This window comes from Melozone crissalis, unplaced genomic scaffold, assembly GCF_028551555.1.
Source record: "Melozone crissalis strain CALT ecotype California unplaced genomic scaffold, PUWL_Pcris_2 ptg000016l_1, whole genome shotgun sequence".
Classification (NCBI taxonomy): domain Eukaryota; kingdom Metazoa; phylum Chordata; class Aves; order Passeriformes; family Passerellidae; genus Melozone; species Melozone crissalis.
The window spans coordinates 29,174,489-29,202,046 of record NW_026535794.1 but is presented as its reverse complement, the minus strand read 5'-3'; the positions used below and the strand labels follow the sequence as shown (position 1 = coordinate 29,202,046).

Genomic DNA, 27,558 nt, shown 5'->3' with positions numbered 1-27,558 from the left:
TCACAGCTTTGTTTCAGATTACATGCTCCTTTTTTCCCCCTGAATTTTGTTTTCCATTTCAAGCAAACTGCTCTCTTTTGGTCAGTTCCTTATGCAAGTCTAACGATAAGGAACTGCTAAAACACAGCTTTTCCACCACAAACATTCCTACAATTCTCTGTGATTGCTTATATATAAATCTTGATAATCTGGAATCTGTAATATGTTTATAGTCTATTTCCTGAACCTATTGAAATCTGTAGTAGGCCTTTTTTTGTTGTTCTCTGCTTTGTTTCAAAGGCACCAAATTTGTCTTCTTACCTGCCAGATTATTTGGCATATGCAAAAGGCATCCATCAAGACATGTCCTAAAAGACTATAGCTGACAGTCTTTTGTGCATTCTATTGAGCACTGGTAGGTACACTATTGAATCAGCCCAAGTCACTACAGAGAATCCACTTTTCTGTACCAGTGAATTTGTAAGGATGGATCATTTAGTAAAACTAATTAAATTGCATCTGGCAGTGTTTTCTCTAAAAATTGAGACTATTGCATGGTAAGTGAGCAAAAAAATCTTGGACAATTGGATTGATGCTAATATAGAATCAAATATTGTTGTTTGAATATAACATTCAATATGTATAATAGAATTAAAATTTAGTATGTATCATATTTAAAAAAATAAGTGAGCATGTTATATTTGTTTTCAGATGGTCAGTTCTGCTTACAGAACTGAGTCTGTCTCTTGTGAGTTTTTTCCCCCCAACATTTAGAAAGAAAAAATGAATGAAATAGCAAGGTAGTGTTTATATTGCATGGAGGTACATTTACTAGCAGGGAGCATTTTTAAGAAAAGCAGAATTTATTTGCCAGAGTTTTCATTTTGAACTTGAAAATGCAGATGTTTGTATCAAAATCTTTACTGTAGAATTTCAGTTCATCCTGATAGAGGACAGAAACATTGTAACCTTTGTGTACTGAGCTCTATGCTAAACCTACATAATGAAAATCTGTGGAGTTTTAAAGATGAGAGCCAAGCACTGAAAGGACATGTAAAATCATTTCAGGTAACTAATGATCACAAAGATAACTTAATCTTTCTTGGGCAGTTTGTAAGCAGAAAATTAAATAATTCCGTTGGATAAAAATAGCTGGTTAATAATTATGAGCTGCACTAAAGGACTGAAGAATTGAACTGAAATTTGCTTTGGCTCTTCAGAAATAGCTGAGGTACACTGTTTGTAAAAATTCCAGGCAAAGTAGAATTAGAGCTGTTTTGTAGTTCTGTGATTATGGAAAGATGAGGTTTGAAAAGCTCCAGGTACAGTTGAGTGTTCCTATCCATGGGGGTGTTCATGATGCTTTGAGTAAGTCCTGAGAACCTCCACAGCAGAGAAACATTTTGTTATTTTACTTTTTGGGGCAGTTATATAATCTGGGAACAAGAAAAAGGAGGACGATGCTGATAAAATCCATGCAGTTTTGCAGCACAGACATTCCCATACCCAAATTCTCTCGCCCAAAGCTAATTCTCTGCTTCTCAGATCAAGAACTTTACTGCACGCTGTTACCACAGCAGCAAGCAACAGGTAAAAAGGGTCTGGGAAACTGGAGCCTGTTTTCATCACTGTGCATTTTTTTTTCTTTTTTAAAAGTTGCTAAATGAAGCAATAAAGAAATTAACAGAGGAGTTCTGAAACTCAGCTATCTGTCATTTTCATCTCCAGGAACATTTTTTATTTCAAGAATAATTTAGTACAAAGCTGGATTATTGATGACAATTCTCTATAAACATGAGCTTTTAAGATCAGGATGGACAACTGTTTAGACCTTCATGGCTGGGAATCATGCCATTACTACCCACAGCCGATGCACATACATGGCTATTTGGCTGTGTACCTCATGCCATCTGTTCAGATGGCATTTTGCCTGCTCACAAATTGGTTAGACCTGTGCCAAGAGCAATTGCTCTAGATGGTTACACTGCAAAACACTGCAAGTAGTTCCTATTTTCTACGAAGTCTCTCTCTTTTGGACACCACTTTAGCACTTTGTTATATCCTGTGGACATACCTGTATACTGCAGTGATTAGAAACAGAAAAAGATTATGTGCTCCTACTACCTATTTTTACTGCTGAAGCTACCTTTTCTAAACACTTTCCTCAAAAGGGAAAGCAAAGTACATGTCAATTGAGTTTAATGTTTCTCTTTGTTTTCCATCTGAAAAATATTCATTCATTACAAGTTGGAAAGAGCTAATCAAAAGAATATTTGCACTGATATAAGTATAGAGTGTAAATTATATTTAAGTTTTCTTGCTACTGGGCCAAGGCAAGTCATCTGACAGTGGCTACTTGTAGTCAGTTGGTTGATTTGTGGAACAAGTTTTGAAGAGGGCTAACAAGTTACAGGATTACATTTGGCTGAGATATACAGTAACTAAAAGTTATCATCAAGTGACATTTATACAACCTATAGAATAATTCTGCTGAGTCCTCTCTATTGAATAGAAATCCATGTTGTACAATTGGCACATTTGTTGACAGCCTCAACTGTGAACCATGGAAGTGAACTTACTGCTTGCCAGCAGAAGCAGCTCCTGTAGGTAAAAGCCAAAGGATATTGGCAAGAAAACCTAAGCTCAGTGGATAAATATAGGACTTTATGTAAAAAATGCTGTCATCCTGCCAGTTTTCATAGCCACTAAAATAATTTTAAAATCAAAACTGTATTAATATTTTTGTTTCTAACAAGACATAGAATGTAGAATTCAGAGTATGTGCAAGTGTAAAGCAATTATTTGCCTGTTTGTCTTGAGTAGAATTAACTGTAGGAGTATTGTATTTTTCCTTCTGTGAACTTCTCCCTGTGCATGAATGTCACTGCTCAGTTTGAGCATGCTTAGTTGAATCAGGATGATATCATTTATGTGGGTGAGTTTCCATATATTGGTTAGTGGGAGATATGATATTTTGCTGATTATAATCTGGAAATGTTGCCAAAGCCCTTCATCTTAGTTTCACATAAGTAATACTGACTAGGTTTTGATTCCTGGAGAAAACCCAATGGGAAAGAGCTGGGTAAACCTCAAAAAGGAAAGCAAAGAGATCAAAAGTCAGAACTGTTTGGAGTGCAGGATGTAGTTTGCTTGTAGTTTGGATGGGTATTTTCTTGTTTGCACAAACCACTATAAAGATAAGATAGTCCTTATTTAGAAGAACTTACAAGGTACTTTCAAGTTCATTATAAATTTTGTATTATGCAGCTCATAAAACACCTCATGTGTTGTGAGGTGATGCATAAAGCTGATGACCAGAATCCTAATCACCTGAGTATCTGAAAAAAATTTCTTATTAATTTAAAAGGAGCTGTTGTTTGACTGCTGTTATTTCTCATTGAAATTTTCACTTGTAGAGCAATTGATATTTGTTGCCATGATTCAAACCATTTGGTTCCATTACTCATAACAGCTGAAATGTTGTCTAAGGACTGTATCAGTTTTGAAGAATGTAGAGAATGCTTTAGAAGGTCTGTTACTGCACATTCACAGTACACTGATAGAGTCTTTTATCCCATTTTAGTATGTCAAACAAGCATGGTGTGTTCCATGTTCTAAAAAGGGTTTATAATGCAAATTTTGTTCAATAAAAACAGATGACAAAAACTGTAGAGGTGAAAAAGATACCAGTAATGATTTTGTAAGAGTTGACACATTTGGTACTTTCCCATTTATCTGTAGGAAAGATGGTTAATACTGAAATCTATTGGTTCACACTGAAGCTTTGTGGTGGTACAACCATCCCCCCAGCCTGCACTGGCTGCACTGTGATCCCAGAATAAGCTACAGAACTGGCAGGAGATACCTGTATACTGCAGCAGTACCATTAGTCTAAAAAGTAAGATTTTACATCTACTTGGTTTTTCATTGTTTTCTTGTGGGAATGGTGGAACTTCACACTTTCATGTGGCATAAAAATGCTAGCAATTTGATGGGCAAAGTAAAAGCTGATAAATTCTCACAGGTCTAGTGTGCACTGCATTCTAAATTGAAAATTGGACATAGCTGAATACCGAATGACCCTTTAGCTGAGGCATTCTGAAGTAATTTGAATAGCAGTATTCTTCAAAAATCCCTGAAACATTGAGAACTGATTTGTTTTACTTCCATGCAAATGAATGGGAATTTTCCTTTCACTTCACTGGGAGTAGGGTTGAACGTTTCTTGTGTTGACCAGTACAAAGTAACATTTATAAGCAGAAAAAGGAGAGATTTTTTTTTTCAGCTCCAACAAGTTCATTTTTAAAAGGCACTTTGCTGTAACCATGTAAACCTATGTAACCCTACAGTTTGTTAACACTGAACTTTAATGAGTCCTGATAAGAAGCCAGTCTGGATATCCATTTAGCTACTGATCTGAACTCCAGCTGATTGTCCTAGCAGCTGTGTGACTTCATTACCATTAGAAAGGCATCCAGCCAAGCCAGCTGGAATCCAAAGAGGCTACTCAATTCGCATAGCATGTCAGTTTTTTTGGTTAACGTATCAGAATTACAAATGACCAAAACCACCAAGTTGACACAAAAAAAAAAAAAAACAACCAAACAAAAAAACCCTACAAAAAATATTCTTTATGAAGATACAGTGTAAGTCAAAGTTTAAAAGCATTATTATACCAAGTGGAGGCTATTTTGTCATACAGTTGTTGGGGTTTTTCGTGCCATATAGTACGAAATAGTATATAGTATCTCATTTATGTCTCATTAATGAAAACTAGACAGAGCATTTTCACTTTTGGTTATAAACACAGATCTGTCCTATAATTCATCATTTCTTAGTTACGAAAACAACATTTTGTTGTCTTTTGTATTAATGTTTTGAGAACACATTATTAGCTTCACTTATTGTTAGCAGTGAATAAAGTCTGCTGCTCTGGGACAATACAAGTTTGTGAAAAACACCCAAAACCTGTTATAATTAATAGTATTTAGCTGCTAGAGACAATATCGCTGAGGAATCTTTCTACAGCTCTCTGTGGATATTTTTTTTAAGCACAGAATAGTACAAAAGCCTTAAAACTGGCTTGTACATACAGCACTCAATTATCTTCTGCTAAAAAAAAGAAAAGAAAAGTCAAAAATACAAGGCAAACAAATGGTAGTTTACAAGAAGGGAATGAAGGAAGACCTGTCAAACTACAGACCTGCTTTTAAACAGATGCAGATTCACTTGAGTACTGTATGCAGTTTTGGGCCCCATGATTTAAGAAGATTATTTGGATGCTTACATGCAATGCAAGGTCACAGTAAAGAAGCTTACCTTCACAGTAAAGAAGTTCTTCCTCATACTCAGGTGGAACTTCCTGTGCATCAGTTTCTGCCCAGTGCCTCTTGTCCTATTGCTTGGCACCATGAGGAAGAGCCTGGATCCATTGTCTTGACACTTTCCCTTCAGATCTTCACAGATGTGGTCTCTCCATGTCCATGTCTTAGCAGTATTGGGAAGCCCAAGACCAAAGAGTGTTCCAAATGTGGCGTCCCAAGTGCTGAACAGAGAGGAAGGATCACTGCTGTGGCATGGATGGTGGAACAGTCTTTCTGATGGAGCAGAGGATGCTGTTTGCTTTCTTTGCTGTGTCCTTTTCTTCAGATCTTCTTGACACTCAGCACCGCCTTGTATGGCAGCCTTATTCCACTCAGATGCAAATCTTTGCATTTGCTTTTGTTGAAATACAGGATTTTCCTATCAGCCCAGCTTTTTTAGCAGAAAGAAATCTGGGGGGCCTGAGAAAGTACACTAGATGAGTACCACTTCACTCTTACCTTCCTAAATTTTGCATTAAGAATCAACTTCTAAGCCCAGCTGGACTAGGTGGAGTTATTGTACAAGCTCTGCTAAGGTTTCTTAAGGATAGATGCAAGTACCTCCTTGCTGGTCTCCAGCTGCCAAGGCAGTGGAGGAACTTTCCTGAGTGCTCCAGTGAAGAGGACATAGTAGTATGGCCAGATATACCTGAATCATGGGATTTTGAGGCTAGTTTGGAAGTAACTTACTATATTGAGGTTTGGGTAGAGATTTGGGGGTTGGGTTCTCCTTTGTGTCTAAGACTCTGAAAGCTAGTTATTGTGAATTCTTTATGTCATTTAAGTGCCTCAAAGAAGACAAAATTACAGAGATATTTAAAGCAGAAAACTTAATGAGGCCTGCCTAGACATTTAAAAAATTGTTTCAGTTTGTCAACAACTTCACTTTCAGCTCTGAACTGTATCCTTGGGTAGTCCATTTGTGCTTTTTAGATAATCTTATAATTTCCTTTGGAGTCTGAGGAATTTCCATATTTTCAAATTAGCTTCCTTGATATAGATAGTTATATAGATATACATGTTTTGTTTGTTTGGATTTTTTTAATATACACTACAGGAGTAGTTGAGGATTAGAAGAAAGATTTCTAGTGCCTGAAATAAATGTCTTCTCCCATCATACAAAAACATGACTGACCAACCAAACAAAACCCCAAACAAACAACCAACGCCCCAAGAATATAAAAGAATATAATAGTTCAGCTGTGCAGTTCAATTGAAACCACATTTATAAGAAACTTTATTTCCAAAAGGTTTTCATTAATGAGATACATTTAAACATATGATTCAATCCATTCATTGACAAAACTGTAATTTGAGCATTAGCTGTGAATGCATTTAAATAATTAAAGTATTACTTTGTCCATTGCAGTGCTTGTAAATTAATGGAAATTTGTTGTTTTGAAGAAAAATTTGAAACCAGACTTTTGGTCAAATGCAAGAAAAAAAGCAATTTTCAAAATTCTATTGGTATAACAAAAGTACCTCTCCCAGTACCTCATACCTATTTTGTGATAATCACAGGAATGAAATTATCATTAAAGGTTTAAGTTCTAGGTATACGATTGCATTCACAAAAGGAGGAAAAAGGGACATCCAGTAAACTCTGAAATCATACTTTTGCACCAAACAAAATAATTGCAAAGTTGTTCAGAAGTTTGTAAAGTTGATATGCTTAAAGGCACCCATTATTTCATCCGTGCCAGTTGTAGTTAAAAAGGCTATCATGTAAATACCCTAAATAAACATAATTACTTTTGTATTCTAAATTCTTTTGCCTGCCAAGATGATTCTTATGCCTCCCAAGATGATTGATATTAGACTTTGCAAAAAATTTGTTTATTGTAGACTCTTCTTCTTAAAGGTGAAATTAGAAAATGCTGTTTCAAAAGGGGGGGAAAAAAAGGAAGGCAATAGGTTAAATATTAATTTGAATGTCTACAATAATGGGTACATATGCTATTTAAGGAAGTCATTATTCCACTGTGCAGTCAACAAGAGTATTGATTAGAATTAATTCACTGCAAAAAGTCTCCAATCATTTTTAACATAAGTTTTTCCTCTTTAACAGTACCCTGAAGCTTGTCTTTTTCGTGGTCAATTTAGCAACAAATTTGCAATTAATCATTTGTTGATTGCAATGAATGGTGTGTCGATAATATGCAGCTTACATTGCTAAAAGGCTTATACAGAGCTTTATTGTTTTCCTTTTGTCTTGGGAACACTTTGTCTGGCTGTGTTTCCTAGAATGGATTTTGAATAGATATTTTCAAGTAACTCATGCCAGTTTTAAAGAGACACCATGGACTGCTCTGAGAGTGTTAATCAAGATATGCCCTAACTTTTCTCTGGCATTACAATATTTGGACATCTGTTCTGACTCCTTACATGTGAAATAGGACACATTGGCATAAATGAAGGGTTTCATTATCTGAAATATCATAACATTTGTTTGAATTATTTTATGTAGATTTTAAATGCTGAAATTGTAATCTTGGGGTTTTTATAGATTTCTTTGTCCTTTCAAAAGACTATAAAAATTGAAGCCTTTTCAAATTCAATCCATAATTCTGAAAGCATAATTTACAATTTGTGCAATAGCACTGAAATTGATGTAGATGATACTTTAATAATTTTGAACAATGTAAGTATTTTTACTAAAAGAAATCTAAGGAAAAAAATGGTTTTTATTCCAGAAACAGAATTGTTGTCACAGATAATGTATACATAAAGGCCATTATGAAATGCCTCTTTGAGCAACATTGACATAGATTAATTTATTTGGAAAGTAATGGCAGTTTGAATGGCAGTTTTCATTTTATCAGAAGGAAACTGGGATTAGCTCAGTTGCTTAGAGCATGGTGCTAATAATGCCAAGGTTGTTGGTTCTATTTCTGTATAGGTCATTCACTTAAGAGCTGGACTTGATGATCCTTGTAGGTCCCTGCCAATTCAGAGTAGTCTGTGATTGTGATTCTGAAATGTGTGTTGCATCTGTCGTCCTTAAAACAGTGTCTCAATAGTACATTTCTTCTGGCTAGGAAGTACCTTTGAATACGATGCACATAACTGAAACTAAAAGAAAGACTAATGCAAATGTTTGGAAACATTTTGTTTGCACTGATCTTTAAATTGCATATGTTTATTGTAGGTTTTGATTGTTCATTAACAAAAAAGTACCCAGTAGTAAAAGTAGGATTTAACTGCTTTACATTGCCCTTATTAATGCTATTATTATAGAAAATAGTTGCAAACATTAAGATAATCTTACTCTGAGACAATATCTGATGTCATATGGATGTGATATTTATGCTTGAGTAAAAGTTAATATTAACAACATTTGTCTTGGCTAACATTATAAGGATTACTTGTTACAAATATCAGCAAGACAAGTGTCTGCTTACTGTGCTGCAAATTTGGGAATTCTAGCTTGTCATTTAGTATTGATTACATTATTTAAGTAGTTGAGCAAAGCAGCACTTTACAAACAGGTGCTCTTTGATTTGCAAATTTATAAAAATCTAGGAGCAGCTTTCAGCCTACTGCATTGTTGTTTTTTAAGGTAAAAAAATGGAAAGGTGATTTGACTATGCTTTCATGAGACCAAGGATTTTTATTTTTTTGCATTTTCTTTCTCATGAAGCAAATTCATTTATTGTCAAAAAACGATGGGGTTCTCCATCTGTAAAATATATTCATAGCATAACTGTCTGGCCTAAAGTTCAGAGAAACTGCCCCATTCATGTTGTTTGCAGTGAAAATTTGTGGACCTAACTTTGTATGCTTTAGTTGTCTCCTGAACTTACTCTTGCTCATCCTGCCTCTGCACTGCAGGTGTCTGCACCCTTTCTTTGATCACCTGGGGAGTAACTTTGTACAGCAGATCATTAATTTGGGGTATTATACCCTAGTATTTAGTATAAATAACTTAGCCTTCTAGAAAACTTCCTATGTGTTGGAAATCCTGAGTAAATGGGTCTTATGCAAAGAGTTTTTATGCAGATATAGAATCCTCCCAAACAATTTGAGACTGAGAATAGGATGCTGGTATAATATATTCAAAGCTACCATGAAAGCCCTAAGTTGCTAAACAACCATGACGCACTGAGTCTGTCCAGATGGTTAGGCAAAAAGCATTATGCAAGTGCAGTCTTGGGGAAATTTTTTTGATAGAAAAATCTAAGGAATTTCTCAGTTTCACTACACTACTCCAGACATTTTCACTGGTCTTCTGCACATTTGGATCCTTGGAATGTGAAAAGGCAGAAAAAGCATTTCTTTGACCCTCTGTGAAGGATTAGTTCAGTACTTTGAAAGCAGTTTGGACATTACTATTTCTTGGGTTCAAAATTCTGTACATGATAAATTATAGCAAAGGGCTTTATTGCACTTTCCTGGGTTTCTGACCACATCAAGAATGGTATTTTTTATTTTGCTGTAGGATTGCTTAATAGTGAACAGTTTTACATAAACCAAGAGTGAAATGCATAATTTGTAGTTTGTAAAGTTTCTGGGTATTTTTCCCTTTCCAGTAGAAAGCATTTGTGGTCTACCATTTTCAACAACTCCATGTTTATTTTGTTAAAAAAAAAAAGTTTACCATTTTCAATTATTGGTTTTTTTATTACAATAAAGAACAAGGTTTTTGTTGTCCCTAAGTATCAGTATCCTGGTAATAGTCTGTAGCTTATTCCCTTTATTGCACATAACAGAACCTCTCTATTTATTACCTCTTTATTTACTATGGAGTAAATAAATATGTTTAACCTCAAAGCCTTTTAATGCCCAGAGTCTACAAAAATAGTTACTGCATAACCTATGTACGTTGTGCTCTGGGTAGATCATCACTGTAAAATATTTTGCATATCTAAATTACTTATTTAAAGCAGCAAGCTAGAAAAAGCTTGATTTGTTTTGGAAGGAAAATATATGTGAATTAATTTTTTTGAAATTTGAATTCATCTTCTACACCACATGTTTGTATTTTGACATATTTTAACACTTTTCCATATATCCAAATACTAAGTCCAGAAAAGGTTTTTCATTCTCTAAGCCGTTGCATGTTTAGGTTTTTTTTTAAAGCAGGTTCCTATTATTAATAGAGAATACTTTTTTTGAGTCCTTGAATGCTCAGTAAAATGGCATATAGTTCCATTTTTTAGTCTATTTCATGTTTTAGATAGCTCTTTCTGCAAAACCTGAGCTTTATTTAACTTGGGAGCAAGTTAAATAAAACTGTTCATATGAACTACTTATAGTGTCATTGGGTTGACATATTTCAGAGATTATTAACCCCTTTTTTAATGAAAATATTGGTCATTTACATGTAACACATGATTGGGTTTTGCACTTCAAAAAAGAATCTGACCAATTACACTGTGTATGGAAACAAATACACATTCACCTTTTAATTTAAAAATTTGATTAACATTAGCAGTAAAACCAGTATGTGATCAAGATGATCTCCTAGGGTGTAATCTCTTCTATCTAATGTTGTTACAAGCAATTTAATTCAATTTAATTTTATTTCTGCAGTACCTTTTCAGAGAAACCACTGTGGTGGGAGTAAACTTGGCATGAGTAGCTCATGTGAATCTCGCTCTTTCTTGAAAGCTTCTTAGTTGGCCAGTTATTTTCAGACTTACTGTTAAATATTGTCTCAGTTTGATATATAACTCTTCTGCCATTTTGGTATTGCCTTCCCACAGCTACATCACACTGACAAATCCTTAGGGTCTGAACTGGATCTCAGGTGCTTACAGGTACAAGACCTGTATTGTTAGAGGAGAAAGGAGGGAGTAAGCTCGAAGGAGCCTCCATGGAGGGAGGAGTTAGAACCCATGTACACCTTAGCAAGAAAATAAAGGAGAAGGATTCAGAAACTATTTTGATTGATGCCACACAAGAGCAAATGCAGATATTAAACAAAAGTTAAGAAAGTTACTTCTAGACCTTTGAGACAGAACAAACAGGCTGTATGAAAGATGTAAGGGAGAGGATCTTAAAAAGTTTGTCGTAAATCAGCAGGGAGAGAAAGTGAATGTCTGTAGATAAATAATCCAAAACGAGCCCTAATTTATGAGTATGTTAGAGGTGTTTTTTATAAATTAATATTTGTTTGTCCAATAGGAAAGATAATAAATAATATTGTAATGCAAAAATTTAAATTTCAAATAGAAAACATAATGAATGAGGAAAACAGTGACCTTTTTCAATTAAGAGAAAAATATTCTTTCAGAGTATAAATCAATGAGAGATGTTTTAGTGGTTTGCATATTTCTTATAAAAATAAATACCTGCTATGGAAACAAATGAATAGCATAAATATGTATTAAAATTATAAGACTCTGTTGCCAAGGCTTTGACTAACAAGTTATGGGAAGTTGCTAGGGAGAAGTCAGGTGAACATTTATTATTTGATCCCTATCAAGCAAATGAGTGTATAAAATGGGTGGTGATACAAGCTTTGGCTTGAACCCCATCGAGGATTTCAGAGGACTGCTCAAACTGTTGCATTTCAGGCATACCTTCTTAAATGTGAGAAGCTAGGTGTGCTCAGTTTCATGTGTGATTAAAAACAAAAGATCTTGAAATAACAGTTCAGAGCAGAAACATGTCCACATGCCTTTTTGGAGAGTCTTTCCAAAGGGCTTTCTTCTAACTCTTAAGCATTCTGGGAGGATAGGGAAATCACCCTGACAGTTTAGGCGCTGAAATTAAGGGCCTACATTCAGCCCCTGGGGATACTACTCTAATGCAAACATAATTAGTGTTCAAAATAAAAATACTCAAAGGGATTTATTTTTGTTTGGGGGTTTTGGGGAGATTTTGGGGGGTGGTTTGGGTTTTTTTTAAATTATGAGAGTGTGTGAAAAATCATGTTAGAGTATAATTTTTCAAGACACTACACAAGCAGTTATTCTTTATCCCAGATTTGCTTTTTTCTCTAAGTTTTAATATGATGACACTAATTAGTATTTAATCAAAAAAAAAAAAGCTTAGTAATTGAGCTAATTATTCACTTTTCTCTCCTAAGAACTGCAGAAGTGCTGGGCATGAAAGTCTGTATTCGTTTCAAGATAGATGGGCTTTTCATGTAAACTTTGTTTCTGTGCTTTTTATTGAAGACACCTGTGAGCCATTTCTGTGTTTCTCTGAGGAACATCTAAAGTAAGGATCAATTGCATTGCATAGTGTTGCCTGTATTGACTTTCAGCCTAAGCTATGTCCTTGATTGTGTTCTGCTCAAACTCATTTTGCAGGATAATTTGGGGCTATTTCAACATAGTTCTCGATCAGCAGTTATCAGAAATGCTGCTAAAGGTTTACCACAGAGATCTTTTTAATATACAAGATACTTAATACACTGTCTATATGGCTATGTTGGCTAATTGCCATGTGATCACTTTTCTCCTTCTCTTTTTAGTGACCACATAAACACTTAGCATGGACCTAGAAGAACTCTTCTCTAGTTACAGTAAATTTAGGGTGACCAAATATAAAGAAGGGAAGATGTAGCACAGTGTATCCTCAGCAGAGATCATCTTACAGGGTACATGTCCTCTGCATTGCATTGAGTCGTGGGGCTCATGACACATCTGGTCAGGTAATAGCTTGTCTTGCCTCCCAGTCTTGCACTTGATTAATGACTTAAAAATATAGGTACATAGGAATGTATTGTCATAGGAATGTATTTCTAAAACTCAAAATAGCTTCTCAGAGAAAGTCCTTGAGATACTGGTGCAGAGGGTTATCTTACAGGGCTGGTCCCTGCACGGCTGGAATGTGTGGTCACCCCATATAAACTGATCAACAGTAAATACCAAAGGCGTCAATAGCTGCACATGCCCACAATTTATAGAATTATGCACAGGCAGAACATAAGAGTGGTTGAGGTTTTTTGCACAAACACAGGGTTTTTTGGCAAAATGGATTCCATTTTGTGTCTATGTAGAATCATCAGAAACTTCACAGAATTCTGACTTCAAATAAAAAGATGAAATATGCTTATCTTTGTAGGCCTATTTCAAATTTTTCGTTACTATTTCCAGATAAACCATCCTCTGTTCTTTTGTCTATCATTTATAAATACTCTGGTTCTGATGTTCTGTCTTGGGTTTTGAGATACTGCCTGTTTAAATGAGTATTTATAGTGTGAACTGTCACTTGACTTAGCAATACATGTACTGCTGAAATATATTTAAAATTGACCATTAGAGTATATCACAGACAAAATAAATAGCATTATCGTCACAGTTTCTGTGCTCTTTTTGAAAAGCCAGGAACACAAATTTCTCAGATTTTTGTTCTCAGTTTTTTTTCTTAACAAAGTGAATTACCGGTATCCTTTAGTAAAGCTGTTTTAAGTACTTGTAATATCTTCTTGCTCTGATGTTTTCAAACTGCCATTTTTCTCATCTATACAGGCCCAAAATATCAGTAGAAATACAATTATAGTAGCTAATTTTTCACCAAAAACTAATGTATTAATGAGTATTTTTTTTAATCCCTTTTCCTTCTCAGGGTAATTAATGTAATTTAGTCTAAAACCTAGGAGTCAAATGTGAACTGACAGCTTAATTTAAACAAGGCAGAACCTTAAGCTTTTTGACTGCCTTTTTCTAGACTTGGTCATTCAATGGTTCAATATGATTTGTTTATCTAAGATTTTTATTATGGAGTGGGAAATACTAAAATGAAGGGTGTACCTTTGTTTTTTGTATTTTATGTATATGTACAGAAAGTAGAATGCAGAATTGTGAGGACGTTTGTTTATCTAGAAAACAATTTCTAGTAAATAGTTATCTAGAAATTAATTTTAAGCCACCACAGAAAACTTTGTTCATCTATCTTCAATGATATTTTTTGTACATCTGTACTATACCATATTAATAACTGATGTGAGCTAACTGGTTGTTCAGGTTAGATTTGCATTCTGATCCAAAGATTACAGGTTGCTGAATTATCCCTTAAGCTTCCTAGCCTTGTGGATCCATTAAGCCTTAATTAAAGAAGCATCTTAGGAAAAAAAAAATAATCAGATCATTTGTATCCAAAGAAGATGCACACTGGTCATTTGTTTGTTCAGCAGCATAAAAATTATTATTTAATGGAAATTTTAATCACAGCCAACTTATAGATAGACATATATTAAATGCATTAATCTTTCTATAAGGTTATTCACAATGTATAAGGTTACTCCTCTGAAAAGACTGCTTCAGATTGCTTTCCGGTAATGCTAATACCCATTAAAAAGATGAATATATATGTGTGTAAGTCAATCATAAGGTATTAAAGAGGTGTAGCAACTTAAGCTTCTTTTCTTCTTGGCAGGTCACTTTGAGAAATGTCCTAGTTCAATTAAAATATTTTTTCCATTTCCTAGGAGTAGATTCAGATATGCTCTGTCTGTTCTCTATCTTATCTTCACTGTCAGGATTTAAAACAAACCTGAGTGAGGTATAAGGATAGCCCAGCTGCTTCAGAGCCTGAACAGGTTCAAATGTAAGGGTGCATATATGTGTATATGTCTGCGTGTTCATCACATAAATGTCCTGGTTGAATACTTGTGTGATGTAAAGATATATTTTTTTAAAAGTCTGATCACTTTTGTAGAATTTAAACTGAGATAAACTGCATTTTCTGTTCTTCAAATACCCGTTCTTTCATCTCATTTCTAAATGTTACAGTAGTAGGAAACCATCTAAACAAGAAAGGCATATAAAAGTGGCAGTTTCTTTCAGATTTGATTGGTACTATGAATTTAGTTAAGAAAAATTATCATGTAGGCTATTGTCATGTGACATGTGAATGACTAAAAATATTGTATATATTAAAAAAGAAATGCAGAATTTTAGAATAGTACTGTACAACTCAAGTATTCATATAATAGTCTCAGAAACACAAAATTACATAATTGGCTGCTTAGTTCTGCTGTAGATGCTCTGTGCTCGGCATTACTTTGTGCCCAAGATTGATTCTGATGCAAAACTGCTCCTGGAAAAAAAATCCTAATTCTTGGATGGTTTGGTGAAAAATATTATAATTAGAGGTATAAAATGAGCTCTGTGACTGAAATGTGGATGAAAGGAGATTGTTTCATTTTAAAGTTATGCCATAAGACCTTACTCTTCCTTTCTTCTTGCAAAAGGCTTGACAATATTGTTTCTCTTCAGATTATTATTATTATTAATAATTTTTTTGCCATTTTTGGGTGTTACTTATGGTCTGTTACTTGTAAAACTAGAAAATGTTTAGGTTCAGATATAGTAATGCTGGAAAATTGTATTTCAGGCTAGAATGCAAATCAGTTTACTAATAAAAATTAATATGTAAATCTGAGAGATTATATAAATTATATACCAGTATCAGACTGTCAAATGATTGTTCTTTAAAAATCCTACTCTCTTTGCTAGGTAATATCATGAAGCATGAGAGTTTGCTTTATTGAATCCTGGATTTTCTTTTTCATATCAATTTTACAGTAAAATACGAAAATAATTTCTCATATATTTCTGGCCATTCACAATATCAGGTACCAGGAAAGGTCAGCATATTTTGTGAACTATACTTGGTTTACCATACCATTACTCTGTTTCTGTATAGTTAATTAGGTGATTTTAGTATAGCTTTTGACACAAAAAATAAATCATTTCTCCATTGGTCCAACAACAGTTGTGTGTATAAACAAGTTGGGCTGGTTCCCCCTACTTGAAATGGATGAATGAAGTCTGCTAAAATCAATTGTGTTACAAATGCAGCCAAAATCTCACAACTAAGGGTTCTTTGCTCTCATCAGCCAGGAAACTTCTAATGGTTGTTCCTCAAGATTCAGGGATGGTATCTGATAATTCCAGCAGCTCTTAGGAGTCAGTACTTACATTCCTACTCACTGTCAAGTTCCTATTACTTTCAATTCTTCCCATTGCTTTTAATTTACTTACACCAGTCAATGTGGTACTGCCTTAATATGTGCAAGAATACAGACACCTGAAAAACAGAAAAGTCAGTGTAGTTTCTTGTGTGGTATTGGTGGTTTTTGTTTGTTTTGGTTTAGTTTTTTTCCTCTCTTTTTTTCCCCTAAAGCAGAGCTTTGTTGTCCTAATGCAGAGCCAGCATGGGCTGGTTTTTATAGTGGGGAGTTAGGATTGAGAAGAGATCCTTGGTGCTGGGGAATCTAAGGACTCTACTTTCGATTCAAAAGAACAGTTGGACAGTATAAGCTGAAGGACGCTATAGCAGCTCCCCTACGTTTAAACTTATCTGTGTGTAGTTACTTTTCTGGTTTACATCAATAAAAGTAGCTCTTCAGCAATTTCTTTTAGTGAAATTGACCTGATGTGTTCCTGTCTCGTGCTTTGCCTGTCAAAATTAGCTGGGTGTATTATTTTTTTACCTCTCTGTTCATTAAGTCAGTTGTTTCATTTTGGAGTCAGACAATGTTCAGGGAAGGGAAAATTTTGATCAAATCAACCTTGCATGGAAACAACTGCCTGTTTGCCATCTGCAGTGGGCATTGATCCCTAGCTTGTTTGTGCCTTGCGTTTGTTCTGCGTGAGTAAGCACATTAGCCTTTTCATTTCATTCATTAGACAGTTAGTCCTTGATTAGTGTTTCCTAGTTTCTCTCAAAAATGCTTCTACTCCTTTATTCATTTTGTCTTGGGTCTGTCTTATGCTTCAGTGTCTAGAAAATGAACAGTTAACTGCAACAGTCCTTTCATTTCTTTTTCATATGAAACTATACTTTTCTAATGCTGGCGCATCTAATGCGGGATAAAGTATGAATGATAGGTCTTTCTAAAGTTAACAGAGTTATTATTTTAGTTCAGCTAGCAGCCATTGTTTAGAAGTGTGCTGTCTCAGGGTTTACTGCCAGCTTTATTTCATCCGTCTCCAAGAACTGTGGGATCACCTGGATACTTGTGGATATTTGCCTTATAAAATTGCACATAAAAATAAATTTAAATTAAAAATGAGTGCAGTTTGAGAATACAGCACTGAAAGTTTCAGATGACAGTTTGGATAACAGGACAGAACAATAAGGCATTTGTTGACTAACACCATTCACTTGGGAATTTTGCTGCCATTTCCTTGCAGAACTGTGAAATGTTGAATGACAATTCCATTCTTAAATATGATAGAAAAATACATGAATAATTACGCAGTGTGCATAAAGCAGCAAACTATGTACATCTTTAGAAACCACATAACAAGTTCATAAAAAAAATTGAGTACCTTGATGGAGTTAATGCATTTAATGTTGCTTCTAACTGATCTAATTTGATCAGTGATCACAAGTTTTGCCTAAAAATTCTATACTGTGTTACACCCTTAAGTAGATAGTGTGTTTAAAATTTTATGAATTATGCATTGCTTTTTATTCATAATTGTAAAAGCTTATTTATATGTTGTCAATCTATCTGAACAATTTTACCTTTGAATTTAATGGTATTAAAGTTCGACATTTATCTTTTCAAAGCACCCGTAAGTTAGTAAACCAAACATTGAAGGTTGGACCAGTCAGTTCTCTGGTGCATGCCCTGCTTAAGATTCTAGTAAATACAAACTTTTTGAAACACAAAATGTTGAAGCCATGGCTTATATTAGTGGGTGCCTTTATATCTGCATTGAATGCTTGCTTATTTGTGAATTAGATTAACATTGATTTGTTTAAATAAAAATTATTTTGAACAAAAGTTTTAGTCATGTTTGGAATCGCTAGTAAATAATTTAAGTATTTAGTTTTAGGGGCTTTTCCTCCATGTTCTAATTCCCATTGTTTGAAAATATTTTAAAATGCTGCTAGATATAGTGTTATGTTGAATTTAGTATTTCTCTCAAATTTTTAGTCTTTATAGATCCACAGTCTTTTAAGTTGGTAAATAATAGGTGGGGAAGTTCATATATGGATGCTAATTGGTTATAATGACAGTTTTATTTGTAGTTTTTCTCAAATGTTATTTGCATGGAAGCTGGAATTCATTGAAATTTCTTACAAACTGGACTAACTCTTATATTTAGATTCATATGCATCCAGAATTTTAAGACATAACTACAAAGACATTATCCAAATGGATTTCTCTGTGTTTACTATCCGCTACAAGGCTCAAGAATTGGTAGATTTCATGCTCTCACAATTAATTTAATACAAACATTGAAAAATTAACGATTAATTCCCAGTTTGTATAGTTTTAACAATTAGTATGAGAAATAAAAATTACATGATCTGAATTGATGAAAAAATTCTCTTCATACCTACAAAGGAGATTAAAAAATGCTTTGAAAACTGATCTAGCGCATCAGTTCCAAATATTCTATTTTCAACAACTCCCACCAGCGCAATGGATCGATCCTCTTCTTAATGTTATAGATATATAAATATTTCATATGACTATTTCATTTCACATACATGTTATTTGATTATATTAGCATAATTTAGTTAATTTTAAAATATTGATAAAAATAACTTAATTTAAAAATATTTTTTTTATATTAAGCAGTATTTCCCCACATGATTTCACATCCTGACATACAGCAAATGGAGAGTCTTCTAACATTATTCCTATTTGCTACCCAGTTTTAGAGAAAACTATTGAGTTCCATATGAAATATCAACTTGTATAACATGTAAAGAAACTTTGGTGAATCTGTCACCCAGTTTTACTAAAGAAATTGATTTCAATTAGTTTGTTTTGTCTCTTTGGAAGACAGAACTGTATCAGTGGTCTTACAGTAAACCTTTACCGTATCTGGATATTATTCGCTGTATAAAATTTGAAGACACTTTCACTACACAAAACTATCATGTCTGATTTGTAAAAAGATGTAATGGAGACTTCAGGAAGAATAATGAATTATTAAGTTCAGATACATCCCATTCTGGGAACAATGTACCTGTAAGCTTTCTAAGTGATAAGAGTATTGCTGTTGTTGAAAATGACAGTTCACAAAATACCTTACAAACGATATGCATTGTGTAGAGGTTGGGTCTTCTGATTTGCAATTTTCAAAAGGATTTATGGGTGCTTTTTTTTTTTGTCCTGTTAGGATGCTTCAATTGCCCACAGATTCCATATCATGAGGGAAAAACATCCAGAGAAGTTCAACAGTAGGTAAGAATCTAAAAATATATGCATATAAAAATATTTTGTTCTTTGAGGGGTTAAGTTTCGCACATCTTTAAAATATTGATTCTTATGAAAGAGAGGAAATTGGTTCATTTTATATTAAGTGTATGCTTCCAGACTACTTGTAGTGTAACTTTTTGATATCTGGTATTTCAGCTGAAATGAATAGCATTATAAATAAGCTCTTCTCACAGGTGGAATGTTTGTCTTGTAAGGCTAGCATGGACAAGATGAAACGTTGTGTTTGTGAGGATCCCTGAGCTGACACTTTGCCATTAGGCACTGAAGAACACTTCTTAGACAGCTGCAGATGGTGATCCTTATGTTTCATTCCCACACTCGCACTGGTACATTGACAGGGGGCTCTTCCATGTGTACTCTTAGTAAGGGCAAGTGAATGCCATTTTACACAGAACTGCTTTTATCACTAAACAACTTGCTTCTACAAAAAAAAGTCAGGAATGAGACTTTGCATCTGTTTCTTGTGTTGCTCTCTGAATCTTTAGTGCTGTTGCAGAGCTTTTCTGGAGATTAAAAATGCATTACGTTTACTGTAAATTCAATATTTGGTTTGTTGAGTAGATAACATTCATAATGCAATGTTTACGTTTATTTCTTATTATTTAGGTAATTTAGCAAGTAAGTTGTGGTGGGTAAAAGCAACATTTCAGAAACTTTAATTAACATCTAAAGACACATGGGGAGAGTAAAGTAAGATGCAATATTATTTGGAATAAACAGAGAATGTCTAGAAATAATTATTAACACAAATGTTTTGTCACTGTGAACCTAACCATAGAGTGTTTAGTTTTCCCTGAGGGTGACCTGGAAAGTCTCCTGTTGATGCAAATCTTCCTAGACCTTAGGATGATAAAATATGCTGTTTGTTTTCTCATCTAAGAACTGTACAGAATTATTTTTAAATATGTTTGAAAATTATCTTGCTTACTGTTTTTTTGTTAAAAGTATATATTTTATAGCTAATAGTGAGAATGTGGGTCTCTTCTTTGCAAAACCTCAATTTGCTTAGCATCTGTACAATAACATACTGCGAACCCAAGTGTCTGTTTCTTTTTAAGTCGCATAGTAGTACATATTTGTTTGCTATAACCTCCTTTTCCTAGTTCTGGTGCTTCTCATTCTGAAAGAATTACACTATGATAAAATCTGAACTCAAGCCTAATCTATGCATCCCAATGTACTGTACCCTCCCAGCAGGACTAGAGATATTGGACTTTTAGCAAATGATGATATTCCAGGCCCTGAAGATGAAGCTAGTTTATCAGTGGTCTTTCTGCATATTTTCAGCAGTTGGCAATTATAATTTATAAAAAGCTCAGCTAATAACACGAGTTTCAGATCAGATTTCATGTCACAATAAATCATATGCCATTAATAACATCTGCTAGCAGACTCACCTTGAAATTCATCTATATTTTAAGGAACCTGATATTTCTAACATTATCTTAAGGAAATTAGTTACAAAAATATATAGTCTCAGTCCCTATATACTTTGGTACTGAGATATTGAAAGGGCTTGAAAAAAGCAAAGATTCTCTAGATACATAAAAATTATTCAGAAAGGTTATGCCTTTCTAAAAAACAGTATAAAGACTTGAGGAAAGTATAATAGAAACTGATATTTTAAAATGTGTTTTCTTTCATATAGTGAGGAAAAAAAAAGGGATTTTCTATATTTGTTCAATAGAGATGATGTTCATTCACAAATGCTTTTTTCATTACCACTTATTTGCGTGTTGAAATAAGTCAATAACATGTTGCAGCAGCATTTTCCTGGAGGGTATGAAAAGAAACCCCCTTTTTAGTTGTCTGCTAAGCCTCAAATCTTAATTCACCAGAATGTAGAATTTTCTATGTAATCTAAATTATTTAGCCTCAGCAAGTCCAACTCCTGTCTGATTCATAGTGGACTCCATAGTTAACAGCACCTGCTCCTTTGAAAACCCTACATTACTCATTTGAAAGTCCTACACTGTCACATGGGCATATCTCTTGTGATTTTAAAAAAATAATTCTTTTTTTGCTTTTATGTTAGTTTCCTCTTGCCTAATTTTCCAACATTTCAACTTTCACAGCTATCGTTCAGAGCAGGTCCTTCCACTGAGGTTCTACTCTGAAAAACGAGCATGCAAAAATTTTCCTTACTGAAGAGAAACTTTAAATTGTGTGCAGAATTCTTTTGAAATACACAGGTGTTGTATTTGCTTCAGTGAAGTAAGTTAGATAAAGTTTGGAGTTAGGGAATCTTTCACATTAAATCCTGTTAATGATCCTCAGATTCCTGAGGATGTTCCTTGCTACTGAAAACTCCTGACACGTTCGACTTGTGTAGAAGCAAAATCTTCTTCTACTTGTCTGTCTTCTCAAAATGAAGATGAGAGAATGTTTCAAGACTTAGAAAGGCTTTTTTTAATGACTACTAGCCAATATTATGGCATTCTTTGGAAGTAGATCATTAGTTCTTGGGAACTGTGTCATATTTTGGAATTCCACAGTGTTCACAGATTTTGTACACCAGCACTTAGTATTACTGACTTAGTAAAAATAAAAACTAATACATTTATTTTTAAATTTCTAAATTGTCTAGAGATAGTAAGACATAAGTCTTTGGAAAATCTAAGTTTAAGTATGCATAAATATTCCTGTACTAAACATCCACATTATCAATGGTTTTCTTTGTAATGAAGCACCTGGTTATTTGAGTTTCTCAAGAAATTTAAATGAAGTTCCTTTGTGAAAAAGATCTTCTGTTTTCAGAAGCTTAATTTTAAATGAAAAATTAATTTATACATGCCTTAATATCTTGAAAATGTTGTACTTGTAACCTGTGATATGAAATGGCTCCATAAAGTTTTCCAAATAAGGCTCAGCATAAATGTCTACCAGTGATTTTAAAGTACACATTACTTGTTCCTAAACCCAGGTCTGGAAGAGAAGAATTCTGGTGGTAGTTGAATAGTAAAGAATGGAAATGAGTAGTAGCATCCTGAGCTCTATCAAAATTATGGATCTTAATATGCCATTTTAGTTATGTATTTTGATCATTAGCACACTTTATCAGAAACCAGGACTGACGTTGCATTAAGATTTATAAACATTATAAAGGTGTTTGTAAGGTTCATAAACCCCAAAATATGTCACATTACCCACTCTACAGGTCTGATGTGCTCACAACCTTGTGCTGGAGAAATCTTCTGCTTAAGAGTAGGGTCAGATTTTCCAGTGTAAGTGTGGAAGGGCTGAGTTAATGCCAGTGGGGATAAAACTTGCAAAAGGCAATATTTCAAGTAAAAGTATCATTAAACTAGGACATTCTGTTGAAATAATGATTCAGTTAGGCCAAAATGCCCTACAGGGAGATCTGTGTAAACATCATAGGCTCGATGCTGGGAATAACAGATGTATGAGTTATGTGACTGGAATATACACAAGGAAACAAAGAATACTTTCAACAAAAAAATAATTGAGGTTGATGTTAGCATTTCTAAAATCATACTCAGTTCAATTAAGTGCACTAATTTGGTGCTTTGGCATCCCATAGCATAAAAGATATTTCTTAGTCTCAGTAAACTAAATTTGGATATATAAATTATATTTACGGTTTAAGTACATTGTCTTTAAAGTTTCCAAATATCAATTTCTATATTTTATGAAGAAAACCTAAAGCAGAAAAAGCTCCTAATAACTTCATTTATGTCATATTCCTGACAATATACTTTTGAGATTCCCTATCAACTTCTTTAATTATGCTTTTCATTTGTGCTGACACCTATACATTTAATCTCTAAGAAACTTTTTAGGTAATAGAAAGTACTGATTTACCTTGTGCAAGTGTTCTCCAGGAGAATAAGGAAAGGCCACAGTAAGAAAAGGTAGGAGAAATGGCAGATCATTGAATCTTTAGCATTATTCTGGGTGTCCTGACTTGGGTACTGCACTATACAATGTAGTTATAGCATCATATCTTTAGTTACATGCAAAGAAAAAAGGAAAAAAATCCTGTCTTACCTACACTGTTGCTGTATTCAAAGGCTTTATTGTAAGGAATGTCTAGTCCTTCCTGACAGCAAAAAAAAAAAAAAAAAAAAACCAAAAACCAGAATTATTCCACTTTAGTACTGGAATTGAAGGCAAGTTCAAGTTTTGTGACTGAAAGTGAAAAAATCAGTTTGAAGAAACAGCAAAATCAATTATGATGGGGTAAATTAAATGGTCTACTCTCAGTTGTACTCAGCTTTAAGTTGACTTATTTTAGCTTAGAATCGAGCAGTCAAAGTGTTTCATTTTGGATAGAACAAAACTGTTTTGATATTTTCATTATTCTTCCAATTTTTCAGTTTGGGTGATGCAGACTCTTGGATTTAATAACAACTGCATCTTTTCAGTGAATATACTAAGCATCAACAGAAAATTCCTAACTTTAATTGCAGATATTTCAGCCTCTCCTTCAACCTCTCCCCCTTTCCTGGTTGTGACTGATATGAAAGTGTTTAAAAAGAAGTCCTTGGCCCCATGGAGAGACCAGATTGCAGACATCTGTTACCTGTCCCATTGAACCCATGGGGTCCTTTTCAAAAAAGGATAAGGCTCCAGGGAACAGTACCTCTGAACTCAGGCAGCATTACTGCAATTGTAGTCATCAGAAGAAGCAAAGCAAGGTGAAAATATTTGCAATAGAGCACAAAGTATTTTCCCACAGGCGAGAGATGTCTCATAGTTAGACAACATACTCTGCCTAGCTCTTGGTAATAATGCTTATAAGAGAGAAAGAAATAAAAAAACAACAGGCATGTTCTTTTGTCACACTTCAAACATGTAGTAGCCCACCTTTAGAAATAACACCAGAACCATGTAATGTGTGCTTGGGTTGGGACAAAGAAAGACAGTTGGAGCATAAAGCTGGCTTAGCCTATCCATGTTTGCTGTCTACAGAGCAAAATCACAGAAGTTTGCATCTGCAGTATCTGCACCTCTCTCTGATACAAGATTTCATGTTTTTATCATTGCTCTAGAAAGTTCTAATGAGCTAAGGCCCTCTGCTTGAGAGACTTCTTACTGTGTTAAACATTTTTCTATAGCAGCTGTCTGGGAGGTGGGTGGTGTTGGGGAACCTTAGGTTCAGACTTATAATGACTAGAGGCAGTGTGATGTATAAAATGTATGTTAAGCAGGAATCCCTATGTCCTAGGCATCCCCTGGGATTTCAAAGTACATCTCTGAAAGCAGTGTGCTGTATCAGACCATAAGCAGAGCAATGAATTTATTTTTGTATTCTCAGGGTTTGCAGATTATCAAATTCACTACTGCAGGACTAAACTGGGTTTAGGCTGTGTCAGGCACTTCCACTTGAGGGGATCACCATTCCGCACCTTTAAAAACAAATGTTTAACATATATACTCTTACAAGATATGGGAATGTTGTCTTTTTTTCTCTAAAGAAAGTTATTTTTATGTATAGGTAATGATTCCCAGCTTTTTAAAAAAACAGTTTCTTTAGAAATTGTTTAGTAAAGTGTTCAGGGTTAATGTTAAAGGGTTGTAAGCATAACATTTTTAGGAGACAGGACTGTTTATGGAGCAGAATCATACAGAGGGATTGGCCCAGCATGCATTGGGGAAGTAACAAACTGTTGATTCACAAAATGTCTATACATATACTACAGTCCAAGGTCAATAAAATCTAATTTTCTTCAACTTGCATCAGGCTGGTTAAGAAATTTATTGCAGATGATGTTTCCTTACTGAGTGCAGGTCACTGAACCTTTTCTATGTATTGAAGTGCCTAGTGGATGTTTTACACATTCCTTAATTAATTAAAGCAATTGCCTTTTATTACAATGTCTTAAAGGCAAATGTAACTCTCTAGGAATTAATTCTTGGTCTCTTCCATAGTATAGTCACGCCATTTGAAATATCAGTGAAAAACACAATGGTAGAAAAAAATATTTCTAACTTCCTTAAATTGTAAATTCAGATGTGAGAGGAGTCTATAGTAAATATGCAAAAACTGTAACAAAACTGCTAAGCTACTGCTTGCTGTTTGTTCAGTGTTGATGAAGTATGATCAAGTAATTCTATACCAATCAATAAGGTTATTCTCCTTGTTTTTTCACACTAAATAAAGTACTTTGCAATAAAATTGGGTTTTATTAAATGCTGCTGGTTTTTGGTTTTTGTTTTGAGAGGGCTTATAGTGAGAATTAATGAACAAAAACATGAATTTGCAGCTTCAAGCTTCATTTTGAATGAATTAATTTTCAAATCTCAGAAGTAAATGGCTAATCTTTACATAAGTTTGATGTGGCTATAATTCATGTTTACAACATATGCTGGGTTTTATAAACAGTTAAGCAGCAGCCCTTTCTAATATATGTCACAAACCAAACAAAACCTTCTTTCAAAATCCAGTCAAGATTGCTAAGTGGCCACAACGCACTTACATGGAATATGATTGACAATATCCAATCCATTAAAGGCAATGAAATGAATTGTTAAGGGATAATTTTTACACTCCCTATTTATTAAACATAAACACAATACTCTTTAGTACAAAGAAATTAAAATTTAATCAGAAAATGAAAACCTTTATATTGAACTGTGGGTGCTTTATGTTGCTTTTTTTAATCCTTTAATTCTGGTAATTAAGCCCCTACTGCAGTTCCCATAGATAATGAGGAGAACTCAAATACTCCTTTAGTTCACCACAGACTGACACAATATACAACATGTGCTTTTGCTTCTCTTGTTCTTTAACTCACAAGAAATTGGGTCCTAGATTTGCTTCAGATCCTGAATCTTGTGACTAATATACTCCAGGTTTCAACTCTAAACTCTGCAATTGCAAATTAGTTTGTATCGTATTAGATAAACTTAGGTAATTGGAAAGAAAATTTTGAGTAATTTACCCAGTCCTCCTAACCCTATCTTAGTACTACTGTTCAAAATTCATTTTTTAATTACCTTAAAAGTAATGCTTTCAACCAATATGTCAGTTCCTGATTAAGTAACCAAAGTTCTTATCTTCATTGATTGTATAACTGAAGTGATTTTAAGTACTTAATGTATCAAATAAAGAACCTCTGTCAACATCTCCATCACTTCAGATAACATTTTCCATTACCCTCTTTATCCCATTTAGATGTAGTTTTCCTGGCCCATGCCTGTGTGTTTTCATTTAAGTAATCTGACTGTTTTCAGATCTGATTCCAAGTGCCTTATTTTTATTGCGATAGGTTGCATAGACCTTTCTAAGAAATGTGCAAAGCTAGAGGTATTTCTAGTTTTTAATATGAAGTAAAATATTATTTATGTATCTTGGAAAATAAGATCAGTCAAGTAGATCTCTCTCAGTTGAAGTTCTTATTCTCTTCTGATTTATATCTTCATTTTATTAACAGAGGATATATTTTTTCGAAGAAAATATTTTGAAAATATTTGTTTTATATATCATAGAGCAATTAATGTAATGCATTTCTATGAAAATTGAATGATAGATACAACTGTACAATAATGCCTTTGTTATAACTGCATTGTTGCTGTCATTGCCTTCAGAATCATTTTGGAGTTTGGTTTTACTTTTAAAATAATACCGACTACTGCTTCTTTTTATTTCCCCTGATAATGACACAATTATATAATCAAAATTGAGAGGTATTTGTCTTTATATTGAAGACATCTTTAGCATTGATATAACCAAACTTATATTTTCTATTCTCTCATATTTGCATTTTCTTTTTTTTTGTTATGTAATGATAGCCAAAATATTAATTTTTCAATATCTTTGTCTATGTATGTGTGTCTTTGTTAAACAAATTTTTAAATACATTTTTAGAAAAAAGCACAAACCAAAAAACACCTGAGAAAATGTATTGGCTGATTTGGTGATTTAAAGGGAATGGCTATTGCTTTTTCTGATTTTTGACACTATTGCTATTGATGCCAAGTATATCAAGAGATAAAGTGGTTTTAAGTTCTCTTCTCTGTCTTTCCCTCATGAGACTTCATAGACTGCCTAAGACAAGGTCTGATGTGTTTTGGGGAATAGTATTTTGGTCATTTATGCCTTTGAAA

General features: G+C 33.9%; 1 protein-coding gene across 8 annotated transcripts in view; it reads left to right on the top strand.

The window, feature by feature from the left end:
• The window catches only part of DGKB (diacylglycerol kinase beta), a 378,030-nt gene that overhangs the window by 221,939 nt on the left and 128,533 nt on the right, over positions 1-27,558 (top strand). For all 8 annotated transcript variants that reach the window (XM_054273525.1, XM_054273526.1, XM_054273527.1 and 5 more), the window contains one exon: positions 19,388-19,452. In XM_054273525.1, the coding sequence (XP_054129500.1) occupies positions 19,388-19,452 (65 nt within the window). The remainder of the gene's footprint in view (positions 1-19,387; positions 19,453-27,558) is intronic.